At 35.9% G+C, this 24,990-nt stretch overlaps 3 protein-coding genes across 4 annotated transcripts in view; 2 read left to right on the top strand and 1 right to left on the bottom strand.

Annotated features, from left to right (window-relative positions):
- The first annotated feature begins 6,336 nt into the window (after positions 1-6,336).
- Positions 6,337-13,717, top strand: LOC107549297 (rho-related GTP-binding protein RhoA-D-like). Its single transcript, XM_016230336.1, has 4 exons — positions 6,337-6,379; positions 10,238-10,402; positions 11,589-11,719; positions 12,070-13,717. Exons 1-4 carry the CDS (start codon positions 6,337-6,339, stop codon positions 12,241-12,243), a joined length of 513 nt encoding a protein of 170 aa, XP_016085822.1. The 3' UTR covers positions 12,244-13,717.
- Positions 13,718-14,957: 1,240 nt separating this feature from the next.
- Positions 14,958-23,645, bottom strand: LOC107549313 (putative helicase mov-10-B.1). Of its 2 annotated transcripts, none has more exons than XM_016230355.1 (22): positions 23,461-23,645; positions 23,098-23,203; positions 22,841-22,998; positions 22,442-22,683; positions 22,097-22,352; positions 21,772-21,912; positions 21,495-21,657; positions 21,253-21,404; positions 20,312-20,482; positions 19,938-20,085; positions 19,681-19,842; positions 18,868-18,971; positions 18,610-18,707; positions 18,418-18,516; positions 18,192-18,303; positions 17,990-18,107; positions 17,374-17,565; positions 16,975-17,037; positions 16,747-16,872; positions 15,912-16,000; positions 15,398-15,510; positions 14,958-15,308 (listed from the first exon to the last, which is right to left on the bottom strand). In XM_016230355.1, the coding sequence occupies exons 1-22, from the start codon at positions 23,577-23,579 to the stop codon at positions 15,256-15,258; spliced, it is 2,985 nt and encodes a 994-aa protein (XP_016085841.1). In that variant the 5' UTR covers positions 23,580-23,645; the 3' UTR covers positions 14,958-15,255. The 2 variants fall into 2 exon arrangements, with proteins under 2 accessions (XP_016085841.1, XP_016085840.1); XM_016230354.1 differs by having other exon boundaries at positions 14,958-15,314.
- Positions 23,611-24,990, top strand: part of LOC107549298 (F-actin-capping protein subunit alpha-1-like) — a 15,654-nt gene continuing 14,274 nt past the window's right edge. Inside the window, exon 1 of the mRNA XM_016230338.1 lies at positions 23,611-23,664. Within this exon, the coding sequence (XP_016085824.1) occupies positions 23,611-23,664 (54 nt within the window). The remainder of the gene's footprint in view (positions 23,665-24,990) is intronic.

Consider the following 24,990-nt stretch of genomic DNA (forward strand, 5'->3'; position numbering starts at 1 on the left):
TCATCGGTCTTTTTGTACACCTTGAATGTACCTGATTTCCTTTACTTGATGTCAGTGTTGTGTCTGTGAAGTATATAGTAAATATTGATTTCTGCCTTTCGAATGATGATTCATTGTCAAAGGATTACTCTTTGCAAATTATGCGACTAATTCTAAATAAATCTATCCTTTTTATAATGGCTATGTTGTTATTTTTTGTGCTACATTAATTTGCTCTATTGTGCATGAGAAATTAGTGTTACTTTTGTTATTGGTTTATGGTGCACTAATTTTTGTGCACAGTAGCTTGTATTTAGAAGCAATTATACTTATAAAGACTATAATAAGGATTATGATATATGCTGTTCAATATAGTGATCCGTCATATATAAAAAACATAAAAACAGCCACTATGTGCACACTCTCAGAGAGAGAGAGAGAGAAAAAAACATACAACCAGCTGTCACAAGGGAGGTACCCTTTCAAAAGGTACTTGTATGTAATATTTAGTACTATTATGTATACTTTAGGTACTAATGTGTACCTGTAAGGTACCAATATGCACCATTTAGGAGTAAATAAGTTACCAAATGTAGCCTACCTTTTGAAAAGATACTGCCCCAGTAACAGCGTTTGTACTTTTTTTTCTGAGAGTGTAGCTGTTCATATTGATCAAAAATACAAAGTAAAAACAGATATTAAATCATTGAGACCTACTGAAGGCTAATAAAGCATATTTTTGAAAAAGGGTAATATTGTGAAATATTATTAATATTGTTTATTTTAAAATGTAATTTATTCCTGTAATGGCAAAGCTGAATTGAAGTAGAAATAGATTATGATATATTCTGTTCAATATAGTGATCCATCATATAAAAAAAAACATAAAACAGCCACTATGTGCACACTCTCAGAGAGAGAGAGAGAGAAAAAAAAACATACAACCAGCTGTCACAAGGGTGGTACTTGTATGTAATATTTAGTACTATTATGTATACTTTAGGTACTAATGTGTACCTGTAAGGTACCAATATGCACCATTTAGGAGTAAATAAGTTACCAAATGTAGCCTACCTTTTGAAAAGATACTGCCCCAGTAACAGCGTTTGTACTTTTTTTCTGAGAGTGTAGCTGTTCATATTGATCAAAAATACAAAGTAAAAACAGATATTAAATCATTGAGACCTACTGAAGGCTAATAAAGCATATTTTTGAAAAATATTGTGAAATATTATTAATATTGTTTATTTTAAAATGTAATTTATTCCTGTAATGGCAAAGCTGAATTGAAGTAATATATATTTTTTAATTGTAACGCATAAAGTCCATTTCCTTAAGAGACTTTTAGGTTTGGTTTCATACAAGAATCTCACATTGTTTTTGTATTTTTTAAACTTAAGTTGCTAACAAGTTGCTATATGAAATGATTGTCCGAGTCAAGCATGTAAACGTTATAGTCTTTAAATTAACTTGTTAGCAACTTAAAAAATAAACTGGACTGCTTCAAAATTGATGTTTATGGTTTGACTTTTTGTAATTAATGTTTATCTTATCAACACCTTAAATTATAAATAAAATGAAAAAATGCTATTCAAAAACCAAGAACACATGGCTCAAAAATGCCTAATTCTTCTTATCCAGGTTTTATGACTACAAACTAAGCTGAACAAGTCTTTTAGAAAAATGTAGTTTAAAATACTTTTAGACATGTAGGACAGATATGTACGACATAATGTCTGCCACAAGTAGAATTAAAAGGCTATTAACAATAGGGATGCACCGAAATGAAAATTCTTGCCCGAAGCCAAACAAAATGAAACACTGAGCCGAAGGCCGAACACGGTTTTTCACATTTTTCCCCCATTTAGGCCTATTTTGCCAATTATTTTCACCATTGCATTAATTAAATTGCCAAAATGTGCTTTTTACTGTTTTGTCCTGCTTTTCAAATAAAAAATCAATTAAAAAACAACAATTTAAAAATATTTACTTAACACTAAACATTTTTTAACATTCTAGCAGACATTATACCAACAAAGCACAATTTAACTTAAAATTAATAATAAGTTAGTAGAATAATATTTTTGGCCATTTTTGAGACTTGAATCAGGCATGTATTTTTTACTGTACAAATAAAGGCAGCCTTGCTGAGCAGAAGAGAATTCTTTTAAAACATTAGAAGGTATTACAGATCCCAATTTGAACACTATATGTGAATGTTATAATAAATGTATTAATAGTAGGGATGTAACGATTAAACACGAGCCGGTTGAAAATCGGTTGAGATGCTAAACAAATCGCGGTTCAATTAGGGGTAGGAGTTTATATGAATGTATGTCTGAGGGGAACTTACTGTCTTTCGATGGTATTTTTTATTTTCCTCTTGCCTCTGTATAATGCATATTAAAGTTCATCAGTGCAGCGCTGCTTTGTTTACAGCGGAAACCAAGGAAAGGCTTTTTTTGAGCACCACATTTAAATGACTGGATTGAAGGATCCAAAAACGCCTGGAGAACTGGGGTAAAACAAATGGCTCCTGAGTGAAAACTGTGCAATCCAGTGTCCCAAAAAGACTTGTATATATGTATTACAGTTCCTTTTTCAAGACTGAGGCATTAGATTCTTTCGTTCATGAGTTTTCAGATTTTTTCTAAATAAAAAGCAGTAAAATTTCTTTCCTTTTTTAATTTTTTGTCTATTTACATTCTATTTACTAACTCACCACACACAATAATGTACAATAACTGTAATTTCCTGAAAGCCAATCATTTTCTGAAAAAAATGACACCTTGCACTTGAAGATACCACATTTTGTTATAATTTTATACTCCAAAAACCAAAATGAGTGAAAATGGCCTATTTTAGCTTTAGGTTCTAAAGGGTTAAGCGTCACCTGCTGGCAGAGAGTGAATCTGCATCTCATTCAGCTCGTCTGCTGTTTCATGCAGATATTTTTTATGTATAGTTTCACAAAACTGAAGTCAAACCATTCTGTTTTTGCTTCAAATTTCGAAATTATACAATGTAATTTAGATTAAAAACTGCTCATGTTGCATGTATGCAGCATCTTTGTTTGGATCATGATTAAAATGCAGTGGTTGCCTCTAATTTTAAATGGAAAGAGCACAGACAAAGCCTTAGTTTGTTTATATGAAGAGATTTATTTTATTTGTGTTACTTATTTATTTGATTTGGAGCTTCTTTTAAAAAAAGTGAATCGAATTGTGAGTTGAGTGAATCGTTACATCCCTAATTAATAGAGCTCGTCATTGTTCGGTACATATTATTCGGCCTTTTCGCTTATTCAGCCGAACAATGAAAGAGATTTTTTTTCTATTTCTATTTTTTTCTATTTTCGGCCGAATAATTTCGGTTGTCGAATATTCGGTGCTTCCCTAATTAACAAGGCTTGTTGGGAAATGACAAGGACTGAGCGCTGCCTAAATCCAAAACGTATTAACTGTTGGTTGGTCAAGTTGGTGTCATGCGTTGAACTAGTGCTGGGCGGTATACCGGTTCATTCCGAATACCGGTGTTTATTTTTGTTATGATATGAATTTTTAAAATACCGCAATACCGGTGTATGTCGCTTAAACAACGTTCGGAACGCGCCACTGTTTGAAAGGGGTCCCTTTTCACTGTTGCACTGTGGTGAGGGAACAGCTGTATGTGTTACTAAGCGTGAAAGTTCAGAAACTGAAGCTGTAGAACTAATAGAACGTGATGACACAGAAGAACTCATCCACAATATCCACATTGACCTCCACAAATATCCACCGCCCCCCTGCCATCAGCTCTCGCATCTCACACACACGAGCTCTAGATTGATCAACTTTCAGACCCTTTTAGTGGCTTTTTCCCATAGAATATTCATACTGACAAACCTAGCGACTTTTTTGGATAAACCTTTTCGCCAAAGATTTCGCCCAGTGCTGTCCCGCGAACGCGAGGTCTGACTTTCCCGGACAAGTGTCACCTCTCTCGGCGTCTGTTCTGTGCAGCGAGCGGCAGAGAAGCACCGCAGCCGACAAAACAGCGTTTCCTAGCACCTGTCGCCTACTGATTGTTTGGAATTCATGCATGAAAAAAAAATACCGTCATGTACCGTGAAACCAGTATAATTTTGAAAAGTACCGTGATATACATTTTTGGTGATACTGCCCAGCACTACGTTGAACCGTTATATCAGGGTTCCTCAAATCTTGCCCTGGAGGGCCAATGCGCTGCAGAGTTTAGCGCCAACCCTGATCAAACTTACCTACCTGTGATTTTCTAATGATCCTGAAGTCATTGATTAGCATGCTCAGGTGTGTTTGATTAGGATTAGAGCTAAACTCTGCAGGAAAGTGGATCTCGTGGGCCAGATTTGAGGATCCCTGCACTATATAATGCTATTATAATACGATATAATAGCCTAATATATATATATTAGGTTTGAGACCCCTGGACTAAATGACTGAGATTTATATATGCAATAAAAATCACAAGTTTGATGATAAAACTCTTGTTGCTGTTTTATGCAAAACGTCAAAACTTTGAAAAAGCCTGCTCATGTAATAGTTTAGAGTCATGGCATAAATATATTGTGTCCATGGTGCATTAACAACACTTGGGGTCTGACCCCAGACTGAGATAAATGAGCTAATATGGATTGTAGGTTTGCTGAAAATGCCTCATTGACTGCTTTCAGACCAGCTCCGCATTACAAACTGCTCCCAGAATCCTCAGCCTGCTTCCTGTTGCATTAAGCTTCTGGCTGCCTTTGTCAACCTGCCATCTGGTGAACTTTGCCACACTTTTCATATATTTTCCTGGAGCAGAAATGCGTTTTCAGGTCCACAACCCCTAAGGCACATACACCATTTTATTTTTGAGTGACCATGTGGCGTCTTCGAGTCACAGGACACACTGTCAAAACTTTCTGAGATAAGACACTAGTTAGTCCAAATTCCACAGCAGCCCCAAACTGAATCAAAATATAGTTGAATTACATGAGAAAACCTGGCAGTGAATTGGGAGAGCGGTTCTCCTACACACTCTGATGGATACAAGGAAGGCAAACCAAGACAAACGTTATCACTGTTTACCTAAACCAGATCTCTTCAGTTTATTATCTTCAGCATTGATGAGGTGTTCATGAGGTCGTTGTGTTACTCGCAGCGTCATATATAGGCCATCTGTCCCTCATGCCATAAAAACATGATTTCATTCATTGTAGGTTTGGTGGTTTTATGCCATTTTTAATGTAAAGTTCTGTTGTTAAAGGGATAGTTCACCCAAAAATGAAATTCTGTCATTAATTACCAAACCCGTAAGACCTTTGTTCATCTTCGGAACACAAATTAAGATATTTTTGATGAAATCCGAGAGCTTTCTGACCCTGCATAGACAGCAATGCAACTGACACATTCAAAGCCCAGAAACATAGTAAAGATATTGTTAAAATATTTCATGTGACATCAGTGGTTCAACCGTAATTTTATGAAGCTACGAGAATACTGCAATTAACTATGCAGGGTCAGAAAGCTCTTGGATTTCATCAAAAATACCTTAATTTGTGTTGAAGAGATGAACGAAGGACTTATGGGCTCGGAACGACACGAGGGTGAAAAATGAATGACAGAAATTTCATTTTTGGGTGAACTATCCCTATAAATGCAAGTTGTGACAGATTTTGTTAATTTAACTCATCATTTTACGTCACCAAGAGTCAAACTGTCATTCTTACAGTTCAACTTAAACTATAAAATGTTTCTAAAGTTGTCAGCCAACTGGCAAGTACAGTACTTTAGTTTTATCCATTCACACATTAGTTTTGGACTTTGATCAGTAAGCTCCTACAAACAGTTTTTGGAGACATTTCAAGTGTTGGAGTTTGCATTTGAGGACTGTGCTTTGGTTGTGTAACCTTATAACCTTAGACCATGGGGAGTATTTGTCTGTTAACTGCAATAATATATTATATTGCAAGTTACTATGTAGTTTGAATGGAAAAAACAGATGTTTTTGGGATTAGTTGGACAATCCTCTCATCCTCAACTAGCAACTTGTTCTAGTTTTGTTACTAAAAATGATGTTTGTTTAGAAGAACTTTGGGACTTGTCCGGATTTGTCACAGGAAGCATATTTAAGCCAGCGCTGTTCACATTTGAGTTTCTCTCTTATTCTGCAAAGAACTTAGTCTTTAACAATGGTTCAAGGTGTTTAAAGCTCCTTCAGTGTGCTTTTGTAACCTGATTTACCTGTATTTGTGTACTTATCTTTTGTCAATAATTGTAAAGGCATTTTTCAGATGACTCATTTGAGTGTTTTGAACACATGAATCACTACAGTAGTTAAAGGCCTATTTACCGGAAGATGGAAAACAGCAGGGAATTCCATGCGTTTCAGACCCTGCTACGTAAGCGATATGATGTTTAAAAGGAAGTCTTCCTAATCATTTGCATATTTTTTTAAATTCTCTTTTGTTCAAATAAAAGTGCGCCCGGATCATTAATGAAGCTTAGTTTCTCTTTTGAAATCTCAGAAATGGCTTTGAAAAGGGAATTCTCAGATCAAACAGGTCACACACTTTTTTTAAGCAGTGTTGTGTAACATTTAAAAAAACTAAACCCTCCTGTTAGAAAGAGAAAGGTTAGTTATGAAAGTTAGTATTATTAGTGGTGTTTGGTTGTCAAAGTTACCATGTTAACTTCTTGTGATAATTAATTGATTTAACATGTACAGAATTATATATTATTTATATATATATATAGCAGTTTATAGTGCGAATTGATTTGAACTGTGAATGCATCCAAAATGGAACACTTGCCAAATGGCAGATGTGACTAAAATTGGGTTTGCTGAATAAGTGTAAGAATGTTGTATGCGATTAAAATAAAAGATGATTGTTTGAAAGATGTTGACAGGTTTGGTTGGGCTCAGAAGCCTTTGTGTGTATTTTAATGTGTGTTTTGTAGAGCATGAGGATCGTGTCCGCAGGGTGAGTTTGGTATCAGGTTTATGTTAAACAGATGTTCATATAATGTTTACTTACACACGTTTTCCTCATCTGCTTTTTATTCAGCAGCGTTCATGTGCCTTCAGGTCTGTTTTCTGTTATGGTGCACAACATATGGCTAAATGATAAAGAAAACATTGGGCTACAATTTAAAAACAGAGCAACACAAATTGTTGCATTGGAGGACCAATCAAGAACTGTTGTAGTTTTGTGTTGAATTTATGAAGAATTTCCTGGCCACTCTTACAAATAATGAAAGTTAATCCATGAAGCTGTTCCTAGGAAAACACCATAAACGTATCCTAAAAGTGATCCAAATATGACTTCTGAATAAATAAGATAGATTGAAGTGACTACATTTCTTGATCTTCTTTCGTGAGAGTGAGGACTGATGCATGAACGAATCATTTAGGCCAGTTTTGTGAACTGTTTCTTGGAAAAGATCCAAATCAAAAGAACAGTTTGGTTGCAGTCAGTCTTTTTGGACGGAAAGGTTGTGTAATGATGTGGCATCAGGCTCAACGCTATGAAGCCTCATTGCTGAGCTTCAGTCCTACAGGAGAGCAGAAGGGATGGAGTTTGATTCCCTCTAATCAGTCGTTCAACTAATTCAATTCATTAGGCTTGTTGTGATTGGATAAGCCAAGCCTTGCTGTGGCTCTGTACAGATATGTGAGGGAAGAGACATATGCAAAGGATTGATACTTCTAAGTTCATTTGTGTTTTCCTTAAGGATCTACAGTATATCTGAGACCATATCACTGCTGGTTGATAAAGTTTTTTTTAGATTATCAGTAGGGATGCACCGATATGAAAATTTTGGCCGATACCGATAACCGATTATTCTTTATTTTTGAAAGCCGATAACCGATATGTTGGCCGATAAATCTATATCCAAATTGTTATATACTTTTTGAGAGCCTGATTACAAAAAAGGGCTCATCATTAAAAGCCACATCCCAAACACTTCAACATAAGCAGCCTAGTTTGAACGGTGTACGTTTAAAAAATATTTTTACTCTCCCAGAATGAATCTGACATTGAAAACAGATCAAGGTTTTCTATGACAGGTTAAAAGTACTCATTTTTATTTTACTTTACATTATTTATAAAGCTTTTGACATGACACTTTCCCCCCTCTAGACCTGTTAATTTATTGTAAAAAAAAAAAAAAAAAAAGAAGGAAGGAAAATAAAAAGTATAAATGCATTTCATACATACAATGACTTAAAAATGACAATGTTTTAAGAGTTTTTTTTTTAAAGTGTAGTGTTTTTTGTATTTGTATTATTTATCATATATTATTAATATTTGACATTTAAATATTTGAAAGTTTAAGTTTTGTTTTAAAATATTATTGATATTTGAAATTTAAATATTTAAAAAATATATTTGAAATTGTGTTTGATAAATAATTTATTCTTAAAGTTGGTTTTAAGGTCATTTTAATATTTGAAATTTTGCTTGCTTTATTTATTTATTTAAAATATACTTGACATTTTATTTAAATTTTTTTTTTTCAATTGCTAAATAAACCAGTATAGAATCGCCATTTTTGCCATGTGACAGAAAAACTATAAAACAGGAAATTATATACCAGACTCCTGTAGAACCTCATGACTCTTTGTCAGTCTTTAGAAACATCATACATTTTATATACAGAATATATATATATATATATATATACATACATACATACACACACAGCGGGTAAAATACGTTTTAAACACGTCACCATTTTTCTCAGTAAATATATTTCTAAAGGTGCTGTTGACATGAAACTTTCACCAGATGTTGGTAACAACCAAAGTAAACCATACATACAAAGAAAACAAATACGTTCAGAAATTAAGTTATGTGTAATAAAGTGGAATGACATGGGAAAAGTATTGAACACATGAAGAAAGGGAGGTGCAAAAAGGCATGGAAAGCCAAGACACCAGCTGAAATCTATCAGTAATTAGAAAGCAATCCTGCCCCTAGTCAGTGGAAATTAATATTAGCTGGTTCAGTCCCAACTGATGGCCTATAAAAAGGTGTCTCATGACCAATGTGTCACACAAGAAACATTTCATGATGGGTAAAAGCAAAGAGCTTTCTCAAGACATTCGCAACCTTATCATTGCAAAACATACTGATGGCATTGGTTACAGAAGCATTTCTATACTTCTGAATGTTCCATTGAGCACTCTTGCGGCCATAATCCGAAAGTGGAAAGAACATCATGTCACCATAAACCAGCCACGACCAGGTGCTCCTCACAAGATTTCTGACAGAGGAGTGAAAAGAATTATCAGAAGAATTGTCTGAGTTGTTGATTCCAAACACACAGCCAAGGAAACGCTCAATTGGTTTCAGAGAAAGAAAGTAAAGCTGCTAGAATGGCCCAGGCAATCACTTGACTTGAATCCAATAGAAAATCTATGGAAAGAACTACAGATCAGAGTTCATAGAAGAGGCCCATGGAACCTTCAAGATTTGAAGACTCTGTGGAAGAATGGGCCAAAATCACACCTAAGCAATGCATGTGACTAGTTTCTCCATGCAAGAGAACATCATTTCACCATAAACCGGCCACGACCAGGTGTTCCTCACAAGATTTCTGACAGAGGAGTGAAAATAATTATCAGAAGAGTTGTCCAAGAGCCAAGGATCACTTGTGGAGATCACTTGAAGCTGTCATTACCAACAAAGGCTTTTGTACGAAGTATTAAATACATTTCAGTAAGCGTGTTCAATACTTTTTCCCTGGGTCATTCCATTTTGGATTACTTGGGTTGTTACAGACATCTGGTCAAAATTTCATGTCAACAGCACCTTTAGAAATATATTTACTGAGAAAAATGGTGACGTGTTCAATACTTATTTTACCCGCTGTATGTGTGTGTGTGTGTGTATATATATATATATATATATATAATATTATTTAATTGTAATTTAATTTTAAATATTTATTTTAAAATTATATTATTTTATTAAAATTATTTTATTATTTAAAAATATTTTTGAATGTCAGACATTTAGTTAATTGGCTGTAGCATAAAAATTGTACATGTACATCTCCATCTAGCCATCTTAAGCCAGAACATTTCCTATTATGAATGTGTAGTGCTTATTTTGCCTCATTTCTTGGGTTGTACATTGTCTATTGAGACCATGTTTATCTCGTACTAAAATATATATTAAGTGCACTTCTGCTTTTGTGTAACTTGTTTGATTGCAAATTAGTCATCATGTGAAGTCCAGCATGCTGTACAGATCATAAAAGGCTTTTACTCATTCGGTCCAATTGTGATCCACAGGTGGAGCTGGCATTGTGGGACACAGCAGGACAGGAAGACTACGATCGTCTGAGGCCTCTGTCTTATCCAGACACAGATGTCATCCTCATGTGTTTCTCCATTGACAGTCCCGACAGTTTAGGTAATTCGATTTGCTGAAAACCCAGAAATCTTGTTCATATCTTTTAGTTTGGCTCATTCTAATTTAGGTCAAGGCCTTTCTTGCTGGAAGAAAGGATTCACTGAGTCATCACTGTATGCAGGACGTTCCTGTGTTTTGTCTAAGAGCCGAGGCGCATCATGATAACTCTTGTGTCCATGACATCACTGTCCTTTATCTCCACCAGCTTCCCGAAGGAACATCCTGGTTCTCTTCTCTGTTACAATAAGTGTCGGGAAGCTTGAACAAATTTGACTCGTGCTAGCATTGTATAAACGTTATCGCAGACAGTTCTGAGATTATTTGTCAGAATTCAGCCGCATGATTCAGCAGAGTTCATAAGATCAGTATTACATAAAAATATCAGTCTTATAATTCATCCAGCAGTGAAATGAGTGTTGGAATGGAACCACCATTATTCTTCCGAGACTCTAAACATGAATTACTTCTGAATAATAGGATTGGATTTGTTGGGACAAATCGCTTATTTCACTCGTACTTTATTTGGGTCACATTCACATTACAAAACAACGTTCTATAAGACCATATATAAGTATTATTTAACCTTTTCATGTTTTTGTGAACTGTATTTTTATTTCTCCATATTTTTTTCTTCATACAGTACCTACAGTTTGGATTGTTTGGAAACACTTTCTTTATATATATATATATATATATATATACATTTTTTTTTAATTTTTTTTCTCTTATAGTTTTTATACAATTTATTTGATATACTACATATATTAATTATAATATATTTATAAAAAAATTTATAAATATAATTGTTTTCTTTATTTCAAATAAATAAATAAATAAATTATATATATATTTGAAATTTATTTAAAATTTTGGATACATTTTCTTACATTACATTATGATTTTTTTTAATACTATTGTACATTTACTAATACTAATATTTAAGTATACTAAATACTATGTGCATTTTCTATATACATATGTGTATGTATATTTTATATTATGATTAATTAAAATATTTTCATGTATATTTACAAGTTTGGAAACACTATCTTATGTTACTTTTTATTATTATTTAATGTATATCTTTATATATATTATTTATTATACTCTGTGTATAGCATTTCCGATGTGTTTTTTTCTTCATTTGAATGAAATCAATCTTAAACGTGTGTGTGTGATCTCTCAGAGAACATTCCAGAAAAGTGGACGCCTGAGGTGAAGCACTTCTGCCCCAACGTTCCCATAATCCTGGTGGGCAATAAGAAGGATCTGCGGAACGATGAACACACACGGAGAGAGCTGACTAAGATGAAGCAGGTATGTTCCCGGGGCCAGCCGCACCTCCCATTAAAAAGCTCTTAGCAGCCAGAATTACTGCCGCTCTAGAAGCCCTGATCGTTATCATTTGTCAAACTCATCGCACAATCAGTCCAACCTCTAATAACCAATGACTGATGCCCCCATATGATGCGCCAGCGATTAGTGTTCGGTAATCTATGCAGACGGCCTCTGTTAAATCGATCCATTTAGTGAGCAGAATTAACATCGTATGTCATAAGTCGGACAGATAGTGCTGCACAATTCTGACGTCCATCATTCAGTAACAGTAATTCGGTTTTAAATCTTATTGCATGTAATGATTCAGTTCCAACTCCTCTGTTTTGCAGGAGCCAGTTAAACCGGAGGAGGGCAGGGACATGGCCAACCGCATCAGCGCCTTTGGCTACCTGGAGTGCTCCGCTAAATCTAAGGAGGGCGTGAGGGAAGTATTCGAAATGGCCACCAGGGCGGCGCTGCAAGTCCGCAAGAGGAAGAAGAGGAGCGGGTGCTTGCTGTTGTGAGCGAACTTTCCAGAATGATCTCCATAATGACCAGGAAATACCAAACTCCACAAAAAAAAAAAAGTTTTTGACCAAACAACATAAATACACTGGACTGTATGTCACATTTCATGCAAACCAACAGGCGGGAAATGGAGGAATGTGAATAAAATATGCATTAAATGGACAGAGGCTGAGCAGAAAGGCAGGTTAGATCAGTATATGATATGTCTTGATTTAGTTTTCCTTATGGCACAATGTTTTTCCAGAATACACACTTTTTTTTTTTTTTCTTCTTCTTCAGTTTGTACTGTACGGATGATGTCGGTCATAACGGTATTGTTTTTTTTTTGCACATTTGTCAATCGCCTATTATAGCTAAGTCTGGTTTTCATATTATTGTAATCGAAATTAATATAACCATGTAGAAATATCTTAATAGCACAGAATTTGGTAATAAAATCAGTGCCTTCATCACCATACCCTCCACAATTTGAATGTACTCCGGTAAAGTGCTAGTTTTGAGCTTCTCTGTGACTTTACACCATTTTCTAGTAGTGAGAAACCATGTGTTTAAATGTATTTAAAAATCTCCAGTAATATTATGTTTATATCTTTCATTCCCCAAATAAATAGTAATTGCATGCACTTCGAAGGCTCAGTCAGATCTAAAGCCAACTGCCAATTAGGAATGTGACGTATTTGATTTGTATTATCCTATTTGTTCTCCACACATGCATAAATGTCACATAATCTGACTGTATTGTCCTCACGTTAGCCGGTTGAGTATTGTTAATGCAAACTTTACATTTTTTAAGTTGTAATAACTTACTAGGTTTCTAGCACCGCAACACGTCAAATAAATACACCGATGATTGCTAGCAAATGTGTATTAGTTAGAAGAGGCCTTGAGTGCCTTTTCTTTTCCCACACAATTGTGTGCCTTTTAGTTAGTGGTCTTTAATGCGTTTGGTTTGAGATGAATGTTTATGTGCATGCACACGTTTTGTCGAAATCAGTGTTGTAATGTTTCATGCCAGTAAATCATGAAGTGTTCAGGCCAGCCGGGTTTTGAGAATAACAGTAGCTAATTATACAGTGTTGTGCTTCTAGAAAAAGATCTGTGGCTTTTATTCGCTGGTGTAGAACCCATATAGTGATGTCACTTCCACTGCGGTCCCCTGCTGGTGCCATGAGATGCCAGACATGAGGTAAATTAGCAACGCTACATAAATCCGCCCCCGTGTTTCCTGTTTGTGTTGAGTGCTGAATTCATTAGCATGGTGTGGCTTGGTTTCCCTCGTCTGCTAATGTAAAATAAGAGGGTGAAAAGCACAAAAAATGGTCAAGGTGTCCTGGGTCATATTTCAACCCATAAATAAAAAAATTTAAAAATAAAATCTTCCTTGTTTAGGTCCATCAGAAGCACACAGAACATGAAACTAACCATCTGTATAATTCTTGAACACCTGGAACACTATGGCAATGATTTCTTTTTTTATGTTATTATTAAATCACTGACTATAATGCACTGACTTTGCACAAGGAATATCCCATTAGACCAAGTACAAACTACACAATACCTGCTAATAAAAGTTAGTTACCTGCTAATTAGTTTTTTTCTTTTTCAATGTACTGATTGGTGAAATTCTCTATGCAGATGTGAGAACAGACCCATGACCGTTGTGAAGTCGTCGTCTGCATGAGCAAATTACTACAGCGACCAGTCTTAGCATACAGAGCTCCTCTTTGGACTCTGAGATCAATCTGCTGTGTGTTCATATGGTCTCTTCCTTTTTTTTCTGGAAGTATTAAATATGATTTATTAATCCAGATTTGTATGAGCACTCATAGTAACAATGCTTTGTACACGGGCCTAGTATGAATGTAGTTTGAATGAAGTGAAACCCACCTATGTTAATAATAAACTATTTTTTCGAAACAAAACAATGTTGCACTTTCTTTTTCCTTTTGTGTGAAATTAAACGTTCATGTTCTTTTACAAATGCTGGACCATTTACTGTTGAAAAAAATAATGATTTTGCTACATTTTCCAAGTCTTTTCTGCTTAATTTTTAAGTACAACATACAAAACAATTCCACCATAGGCATAAAGCCATGCATTCCATACAATATTCTAATCATAACACCATAACATAAAAAAATTAAAAAAAACAATTGTAGAAAGTTTATCTAAAAAAAAAAGATATATACTGGCATAATTTGCATTGGCAATTTTTTAATGACTACGACAGTATTGTTTTTATATTATTTTAATAGTCATTTAAAATAAACAAATACCCTTTAATTGCTAGAAACATTTTTAATTAATTACTTCCAGTAAAGCATTTGAAATAAGTAAATCTGCATTTTCAATGATAAAGAAAAATAAAACGCATATATTAAATTTAAGAAATTGAGCATTAATAAAAATTGGTGCTGTCAAACGATTAATCGCATCCAAAAGAAACGTTTTTCTTTACACAATATATATGTATATACTGTGCATATTTATTATGTATATATAAATACAAACACATGCATGTATATATTTATGAAAAATATGTTATGTTTATATATTAAATATATTTATATATAATATAAAATATAAGAATATAAATATTTTCAATATATATACTCTATGTGTGTATTTATATATACATAATAAATATACACAATACACATGAATATATAATGTAAACAAAACACTTATTTTGGATGCGATTAATTGCGATTAATCGGTTGACAGCACTAATAAAAATACAGTGTTGACTCGTTAAAGCGATAATGCGACTGTGATCTTTAATCTACATCAGGTTGCACAAGTGCTACAATCTCTCCAGTTTTAACTCAGTAGTGAATAAATGGACTGTTTTGCTGAATTACCAATTGAATCATTCATCTGCATTGTTTTACTGGCAGAAATCAATAAATTGAGTTTGTCAATACTGCTTTACCGATAAAAATGAATCAAATTCCCATTTGCTCTGAATGTAAGCTGATGGTCTCATTTGATTGTTGTAAATCTGGTCCTCACTGCTCAGATCCCCACTCCGGATGCATATGCTGCTGTAGTGGGCTCTCGTCTATATCTAGACACAAACGTGCAATGAGTCATACGAGCACATAATATAGCTACACTTCAGGTCTGAAAGTGTTACATAGGGCTGTGTACCATCAGAGCTGATTTTTAAAGATGCCAGCCGGTTGACCACATCCTCCTCTCCTTCTGCATCCTTGTAGTCGAAGCCAGTGTAGCCATGCTCGAGCTCACAGTACCGGATAAACCTACACAAACAAATACACATTAATGAATCATTGTGACATTTTGCAACCATTTCCTGAAATGAAACAGAACTGTTCCACTTTCAAATCCACAAACAAACAATCGAGTATCAATCAGAACCCAAAACTGGTGTGTAGTGCTTCTAAATATAACTGGAAGAAAAACGGAGATTTTTCTCTTGGGCATGTGGCCAGTGTAAAGCGAGGTCATTGTTTTGCATAAGAAATGCTAATATGGCATGTTATAAAAGACGTTGGCAGCCAATCAGGTGGTTTGTAAGTTCAAAATGGTTTTGTAAGTGTTGGTTTTGTAAGTTCAAAATGGTTTGTAAGTGGCCTTCGGGCGTTAAGACTATTTGCCATTGGGTTGGTGGCAGATTAAGCTTTAGAGGAACATACATTACCTCTGCCAAGTAGGATCCTTGCTTAGGATGACTGGGTTTCCCACCACAATGAGTAAGGCTTTGGCTCTGGTCATGGCCACATTAGACCTCTGTGGGCAACAGAAAGGGCTTTACTACAGGATGGCTTTATTTCTCTAATCTAAGTCCAAACAGATGGTCAGAAACATGTGTTTGACCTCTACTGCTCTGATTATGAGCTCCTGTGATAAACTATTCAACTTTTATTCTTGTAGCTAAAACAACTGCCATTCGATTCCACAAATGCCAACCAGTAGCGCTTGTTCAGACTACATAAACTTGTGATCAAACGTTTGGGGTCAGTGTGATTATTTTACACAAAATTTATTAGTTTATTCAGCAAGGATGGATTAAATTGATCAAAAGTGACAGTAATATTATTTCTGTTCATCAAAGAATCCTGACAAAATGTATCACGGTTTCTACAAAAAATATTGAGCAGCACAACTGTTTTCAACATTGATAATACTAATAAAAAGAAATGTTTCTTGAGCAGCAAATCATCATATTATGATTTCTGAAGGATCATGTGACGCTGAAAACTGGGGTAATGATGTTGAAAATTCAGCTTTGCTTCACAGGAATGAATTACATTTTAAAATATATTAAAATAGAAAACATCTATTTTAAATTGTAATGATATTTCACAATATGACTGTTTACTGAATTTTTGATCGAATAAATACAGCCTTGACAAGACTTCCCAAAATCTTCCCAAACCCTGAACAGTAGTGTATATACAGTATACTTGATTTACTGCATTACAAATGGCAATAAGATGCATAACCAACTTATCCAAAAGAAATTAACTACAGACCTTCTCATTCGAGAGGAAGCCAATGTTGAAGTCTTGGTCCATCTTGACATAGTTGACGCTACTACGGACAGTAGAGACTATGATGACTTTTCTCTCTTGCCCCTGAAACTCTTCCACTGACCCCACCTACAAGAACCAAATAACCAACAGCAAAAATGACTCATAAATGAGCTCAGAGAGGGATAAAAAAAAAAAAAAAATTATAATGCATCAAAATCACAGGCCAACCTTGATGTCTTTCCACTTGTTCAACTCTGCCACAGTGTTAAGAGCTTTCCGAATTTTTTCCACCTAAAATGAATAAAACAATATTTTGTTAAAGGGGTCATATGATGTGATTTTAAGTTTTCCTTTCTCTTTGGAGTGTTACAAAGAGTGTAAAGTTGCAAAGACTAAAGTCTCAAAACCAAAGAGATATTCTTTATAAAAGTTCATTTTAGCAGCATCATATGACCCTTTTAAAGAGTATAAAGGGGTATTTATTTCTAATATTTTTTGCATAAAATAGCTATAAAAAGTGTTTAATCAAATGTTAAGCAAATAGGACTTAAAATTATACATTTTATCCATTACTCATTATAAGTTAATTTTAGAACACAAAGTAAAAACATCCATTCTCAGTCTTACCTGTTTCCTGTAAGGAGTGATAATGCCAATGTCATTGGTGCTGAGTTTTGGCAGACCCTCCTTGCCCTGCGTTTGAATGAGCTTGTTGAGGTAGCTGACGATGACCTCAATCTCAGTCACGTTGAAGAATGAAGGACTGTTGGCCTCCCTTTCATCTTTCCCCATCACTCCATGAAACACGACAGGAAATCCCTGTTCATTACAGAAACAAATAAAGTGCTTCATTCATTCTTTCATTGTACAACATTGGCACCTTCCACACATACTCGGACACACATATAATGCACGAAAACCTAGATAACTCAACTACACTCTTAAAAATAAAGGTTCTTTATTGGCATCTATGGTTCCATGAAAAACAACCATGGAACCTTTCAAGGTTCCTAAAAATGGAAAACGATTCTTTAGATTTAAAAATGGTTCTTTTAAGAACTGTTCACTGAAAAATGAAACCTTTATTTTTAAGAATGTAGAAACAAGATCACACTGATTTACATACTTCACAGTGTGTTCAGTATATTTTGGTTTAAACATCCAGTTATCTACAAAAGCAGCACATGTTTTTGCTTCTTACATCTCTGTCAAACAAAAATGTTTTTGTGTTGTGGTCTGGTACCTTCTTAGGGACATGCTCCCAGTGACAGAAGGCCTCCCGCTCCATCTGGTTTGCAAACACCTGCAGTTCATTCTCATAGAAGAGCTCGTTGGGGATCGTGAGGATGGCGGGATGAGATCTGGGATGGAGCGAGACGAACTTGACAATAAGTGATCCGTCATCACTTTTGACATTAAAAATGGATGAGAGATTAGATTAGAACCTGTAGTTGCGCAGCAGTTTGGTGACGAAGCGGGTGTCAAATCCAGAATGACCATCCTGGCTCTTCTGATAGAGAGCGTTCTGTTTCATCAGCCTCTCCAGGAGGGACTGACCTGTTTCATATTAAATGGTATTAAAAATATAATTTTAGGACTGAACTACAGGCGAGTTTAAGAAGAAGAAATAAATGCAAAATATAATGGAAGTCATGAAACATCTTTGAGTACCCAGTCCATGTAGTTGTGCCAGTGGAGATCTCAGAACGGGGCCCAACTGCTTCGGGTCTCCGGCCAAAACCAGCTGGCCCTTCTCAGGGTCGAGCAAACCTTGGGTAGAGAGAGAAAGCACAGTGTAGAAATGAACAATCTGTTCTTCTAATTCAAGTTCTCAATCTCCTCTCCCAACCTTTCCTCATTTACCCGCGATCCCGATGATACACTCAGGCTCCATGGCTTGTCCGGCCTCATCTATGAAGATGTGTGTGAAGTGTCCCATACCAACACCTCCTGTCACGAGTCTGAAGAACACACAAATAGATATACATTTTTAGCTAGCAGAGACAAACATCCCAGCTAGCACAAAGTAAATTGAGAGAATATGACAGGACTATTATGGTACTGCACACAACCAGAATGGACAGAGTTTCAGGTGCTATATTAATGTTACAAATGATGTACCTTCCTGCAGTGACCAGAGTAACAACAATGACACTGTAGTCCATCAGAGCTTGTCTAGATGGGAGCAGGAAGCTGTCCTGAGCCTCATTCCAGTTACTATGTTTCTGTAGGGAACAGATATAAGAATTATATATATATATATATATATATATGTATATATATATATAAGGGTAATGTTATACATATATATACCCACACACATATATACATTCAATATAATCTATAATTATGTAATTGAAATAAAACGTGTGTTTATATATATATATATATATATATAAACACATTTACAATAATTTTCTGATATTTCAGTAAATTAATAAATTGTGCAATACATCTTAAGTAAATGTGAGTGAACTTTATTTATTCTATGTTAATATAGTTTAGGTATTATATTTTATTATAGTAAAATAAATAAATAAACACATTTGATTTAATTTCATATTTAAATAATATTAATATACTATATTTAGGTATACACCTTTTTGGTTAATTTAAGTGAATTGAGCGAAAAGATATACAGATATAGTACATATTAAAAAAAGAACATTACATTTGTATATTATAATGTATTCATGATATTACATATATAATATAAATTATAATACATTTTGTATTATATATGTAAATATTATTAATACATTACAATTCATATAATATTATAACGAAAGGTCAAGTTGAGTGCATTGGGGTAGAATATTCTGTGCAGTGTGCTGGTGTTACCATCGGCATATTCCATGCATCCTTTTTTGCATGATCTATACTACATACAAAAAATACGAGTAATTCCAGACACTCCCCATGTATATGTCTTACCATCAGTTTCTGCGGTAAAGTGCGCGGGTCTCTACTGGGGGCACAGAGTCGGTAGAGGCGATGGCCATCCACATATCCTAATAACCTCTCACACAGGAGGTCACAAGCACTGTTTGAGGGAGCGCAGGCCAGGATATGGGTTGTAGCCTTGGATTTATTCACCTGGAAGCAATAAACAAACACAAAGTCATGTGTCACATGGCTGTTTAAGGCTGTAATAAACACATGAACGAAGTAGTCCTTATGATTGCCTTTACCTGCTTTATGGCTTCCACCACTGTGACAGTTTTGCCTGTGCCAGGGGGTCCAAAGATCAGGTAAGGTGCTGGTTTGGATGTGCCCGACAGGATGTGCTGCACTGCCGCCTTCTGCTCAGGGTTGTTCTCTAAATCTTTATTGAACATGCTGGAGGACAAACACAAAAAGTTTTGATAAAAACACAGAGTGAGGATCAAAACTCTGAGTCAGTTATTTCTTTCCTTATTTTATACAGGGAAACATACAGGTCAGGTTACTGTATATTTGTGTTCCTATCATCATCTCAGAGCAAATTCTTAACATATGTGCATGTGCGGATGTACTGTAGACGTCCATAAACAGATGTGTGTGAGTGTGTGTGCATGCTGCAGACCTGAGGTGTGGTAGTGCAGTGTGTCCAGTGCCCTTATCAGAGGGGAACAGCACATCTCCCAGTCCGTGCTGACCGGCGAGCTCCACTGCCCTGTGCTGAAGCCTTATGGGGAAGCGATTGATGTTGAACTCCACATCGAACTTCATATTGCTGACAAACTTCTGGAGAAGCCTACAAACACAGAGCCAAAAGCTGTTAGTTCATGTTCTTAAAGAAGGTTTATAATTATTATAGGCCTATAATTATTATTAAGAAGTATTCTTATTTATTATTTTTGAAAAAAGTCTCTTATGCTTACAAAGACTGCATTTATTTGATTAGCAATACAGCAAAAACAACTATTAATGTTAATGCTACATAACTATTTTAATATATTTTAAAACATAATTTATTCCTATATCCAGCATCATTACTCCAGTCTTCAGTGTCACATGATCCTTCAGAAATCATGCTAATATACTGATTTGATGCTCAAGAAACATTTCCTATTATTACCAATGTTGAAAACAGTTGTGTTGCTTAATATTTTGTGGAAACAGTGATTCTTTAATGTATAGAATGTTAAAAAGAACAACATTATTTGAAATAGAAATCTTTTGTAACCTTATTAAATTCTTTACTGTCATTAAAATAAATAAATAAATAAAAATCTCACTGACCCCAAACTTTTAGACAGTAGTGTATATATAAAATGAGGTATTTAGTACAAAAACATGTTAAAAACATGTTACAGTGTGGTTAATATCCATGAAAGCTATGTATCGTGTTATCACTGTTTGAAATATTTCTAAATAAATAAAAATCTCACTCACCCCAAACTTTTGAACAGTAGCGTATATATAAAATGAGGTATTTAGTACAAAAACATGTTACAGTGTGGTTACTTTCCATGAAAGCTACGTATCGTGTTATCACTGTTTGTAATATTTCACATTTCTTACTTCTTGGAGAAGCCGAGTTTAACTCTGTCAAGTTCTACACGATGGACATAGCCTTGATAGACAGTGATGGGCTGGTTCCTGTCCTCTGACAAACAGACGTTCAGTGTATCTCCTCGTAGGACGGACGGTCTGTTCTCTGCCACCCCTGGTACCTGAGTTAAAGACAGAGACAAAGTAGACAGAAAAATAAAAAATTCAGTCCATCTGGCATCTGGTGTTAGATAATTGTGCTTCTCACTCACTTTGAGAATGAGCAACTTTTTGTTTGATTTGTCGAGGGTCATGGTCTTGCCGTAGAGATCGTACTTCTTGATGTCCACCTCCATCTGAATCTCTTCCAGGTGTAGGAGGAGGTGAAAGCGCTCAGTGTAGTTCTTCATGCATAGCTGACTGTCCAGCACTCGCCTGAGAACATACAGATACATACTCAGAGAGAGAGCTGTGTGGCTAACTTTAAACTTCAGTACATCAGTTCAACACAATTTCCTTGCTCTAAAAAAAAAGTCCATGCTTGCTTGCCTCACTCTGGGAAGTTGCTGTCTTACTGGGGGTGAAAGGCGCTCAGAGTCCTCCAGCTTGTGTTTGGCCAACTCTTTCAAGTAGGCTGGGTACTTATATTGATTCAACTTCACCATAATAGTCAGAGTATGTGTGATGAAACTATGAAAAATACAAAGGGAGAAAGAGTGATTCAACAATATTGAACACAATGGATGGATGGATGGATGGAGATAGACAGACAGACAGACAGACAGACGGATAGACAGATAGATGATAGATAGACAGAGAGATAGACAGACAGGATGGATGGATGGATGGATGGATAGAAAGATAGATAGATAACCTCTCAGGTGGTACCCCTTCTTCCACAATCCTTTTCTCCGGCCGGAGTCGCCTGTTCTGTTTGGGGTTATATGGACTCTCTGGGCCCAGTGTCTCAGCTAGCCCAGACTGAACCACTGCCTCCAGTTCCCGGACTATACAGAAGGGCTTAGCGGAACCTGGAGGATCTGCCTCTGGACAGAACTCAAAGTACATGGTGGCTGGAAAGTGCCCGTGGTGGTGGACTTTGTAATGCACTTCAACAGCATAACTCTCATCTAGCAGGGAGACATCAATTTGACATTTTTGTGAGCATCTTAATTTAATTTGAACATCTATCTATTAGATGATAGTCTCTTTTTCTCACCTGGACAGAGGAGAAGAGGAGAAACACGGTTCACTCTCCTCTCATCTACGAGAGTGAAGCAGCGCATCTTGTGCAGAGCTGTGTAGTATGTGAAGTACACGCAGCTCTCCCCCCGGTTTACGATGTGAAACTTCACCACAAACAGCTTCCCCTGCTCCTTGATGATGAACGTAACCTTCCCTTTGGTGGCCTTGGGGTCAGAGGTTATTTCAACACCTCCTTTGTCCTTGATGAGTTCAGCTCTGAAAGAGAAACATGTGACAATATGTTTCAAAAGTAAAATGTGCCACTGGGAACTGGTGCCTGTGATCACATTCATATTATTAATTTTTCACACATGCATTACGTATTTAAAGGCGATTTTGTTCAAAGAAGCAGAATTATATCTCTGATGATCACCGTTTCACTCTGAGTTTGTTGAGGATTTCTGAAGCGAGCTTCCTCTTCGGGGTCAGGACAGGTTTGGGGGAAGAGGATGCTGGGACAGATTCTGGGGCCGATGTGCTGGTGTTCTGCTGTGTGAAGGACTTCCATTGATCGCAGTAGTACACACGCACCTGTCAGAGGAGGGGAATGATGAAATTAAAATATGCAATATGAGTTTCTTGACAAATGGACTTAAAGACACAATATATGTTCATTTATGTTGATTTCACCTTTGGTTTCCCATGAAAAATAACTTTCCCATGCCTAGTTCTGACTTTATTAAAAAATTTTAAGGCACTGATCACATTGGAAAATGTGGGTTCTTTGCTTCCATCCCTGAAAAAAAAGAAAACAAAAGAAAAAGAAAAAAAGGGAAACAATCACATGCAACTGAGTTAAGCCATTGCATCAATGCAGATCCTGGACAGTGATATCATACACAACACTTGTATATAAATGGCACACTGTTTTCTTCCAAACTTTGAAGATGCAAAGACAAAATAAAGCAGAACTTGACATGAATGAATCTTGTAAAACAGATGTGCTACTATAGATACTACTGAGCAGATGACAGATGAAAAAAAGTGGCAAACCTTTTAAACTCAAAGTTGTAAATATCCCGAAGCTCGTTTCTGTCTGTTTTCGAGATCCTCTGCCCCAGAAACTCCAGAAAATCAAGCCCTACTTCGTATGATGCTCTGAGAAAAGGCATTGTGCTGTTGTTTACATGTCAGTAGTTTGGGATGTTATCTGGACTCGACGATTCCGGAATCGAAACTAACGGTGACCAAGCAAGGGTACATCAGTAAATGATCGCATTCGGTTTCAAATGAAGGAGCCCTGACAATTCCTATGTATTTGTTTCTAATAGTATCCAATATATAAATGGCTACATTTAAGTGTCGTTTTAGATTCATTTAATGAGATCAAGGGGAAGTATTTTTCTTGTACTAAAACAGGGGCGCAACCTCAGCTCTGGTCTTGTTTGTATTCTCAGCTGAGTGTCGGTGACCCAGCCCTCTTTCTGCATGCTCTTACATGCGAGCGGCTCTTCCTGTCTCACGCCCCCACCCTCTGCCGCCGAGCCGATGCACTTCAAGGGCTGTTCTATTGTGTGGAACTCCGCCTCTGTAAAGTCGAAACAGCTGTGTTGAGGCCAGTTGAAGGAGGGAAGAAGCATTTCATAAATGCTTAGATGTGGAAAGTGTGTTGCAGCTGCAAACTGCTCAAGATTGGCTAGATGTGATATTTAGATTCCACTGATGTATTATTCAGCTCACCAGTGGGAGATAAAGACAAAAACTTGGCTTGTGCTTCAGGGCACAGGTTTTCTATTGAAAAAAAATGATACAATTATTAGTCATACAGGATAATATAGGATATGTATGATAATATTGAGCAAAAGTGTTAAATACACTAATTAGTATTTAGATGTTTTGTCATATTAAAGAGCAGGTCATATGGGTTTTTGAAAAAATATCTCTTTTGCCGTTTATAACGTAGCTATCCTTAAATGAAAACAATCTGCAAAGTTGTTAAAGGGGTCATATGATGCAATTTCAAGTTTCTTTCTCTTTGGAGTGTTACAAGCTGATTGTGCATAGATAAGATCCCTGAAGTTGCAAAGACTAAAGTCTCAAAACCAAAGAGATACGCTTTATCAAAGTTAAGACTCTGACACGCCCTCCTAAAACAGCTCGTTCTAACACGCCCCCACATATCTACCTCACTATGTGGAAATATTTGCATAATGCCGCCCAAATGTGCACGCAGAGAAAGAAGGCGTGGTTTCAGTAACCGCCGTTAGTGTTGACGCTGTGTGTTTCAGTGCAAAAGCACTTTATTTGGCCTTCCGAAAATAGATGCATTTAGGAATCTTTAAGATTACTTGCAACAGAACAGCAATGCATTTTATGGACGACCGTTTCGTGAACCTAGGAGAGGAGGTAATTCTGACTTTGCTATGACAATCTGGCGCTTCTGAATCAGCTACTGAAAGTATGTTTTGTTACTAGTTTAAGTATTTGCTATTGACTGAGTTTTGCGCATCGTGTGTGTGTGTGTGTGCGCGCGTGTGTGAGAGAGAGAGAGAGAGAGAGAGAGAGAGAGGGTCACATCACAGT

Source organism: Sinocyclocheilus grahami, unplaced genomic scaffold (assembly GCF_001515645.1).
Source record: "Sinocyclocheilus grahami isolate Dianchi unplaced genomic scaffold, SAMN03320097.WGS_v1.1 scaffold368.1, whole genome shotgun sequence".
Lineage (NCBI taxonomy): Eukaryota > Metazoa > Chordata > Actinopteri > Cypriniformes > Cyprinidae > Sinocyclocheilus > Sinocyclocheilus grahami.

Coding starts and splice junctions, on each gene's coding strand:
- LOC107549297 (XM_016230336.1), top strand. CDS start 6,337: ATGGAAAACAGCAGGGAATTCCATGCGTTTCAGACCCTGCTAC. Junction 6,380..10,237: donor TGCGTTTCAGACCCTGCTAC/GTAAGCGATATG, acceptor CATGCTGTACAG/ATCATAAAAGGCTTTTACTC. Junction 10,403..11,588: donor TGACAGTCCCGACAGTTTAG/GTAATTCGATTT, acceptor GTGATCTCTCAG/AGAACATTCCAGAAAAGTGG.
- LOC107549313 (XM_016230354.1), bottom strand. CDS start 23,579: ATGCCTTTTCTCAGAGCATCATACGAAGTAGGGCTTGATTTTCTGGAG. Junction 19,843..19,937: donor TGGTGGAAGCCATAAAGCAG/GTAAAGGCAATC, acceptor TATTGCTTCCAG/GTGAATAAATCCAAGGCTAC. Junction 18,108..18,191: donor AAACTGCTGCGCAACTACAG/GTTCTAATCTAA, acceptor GCTCCATCCCAG/ATCTCATCCCGCCATCCTCA.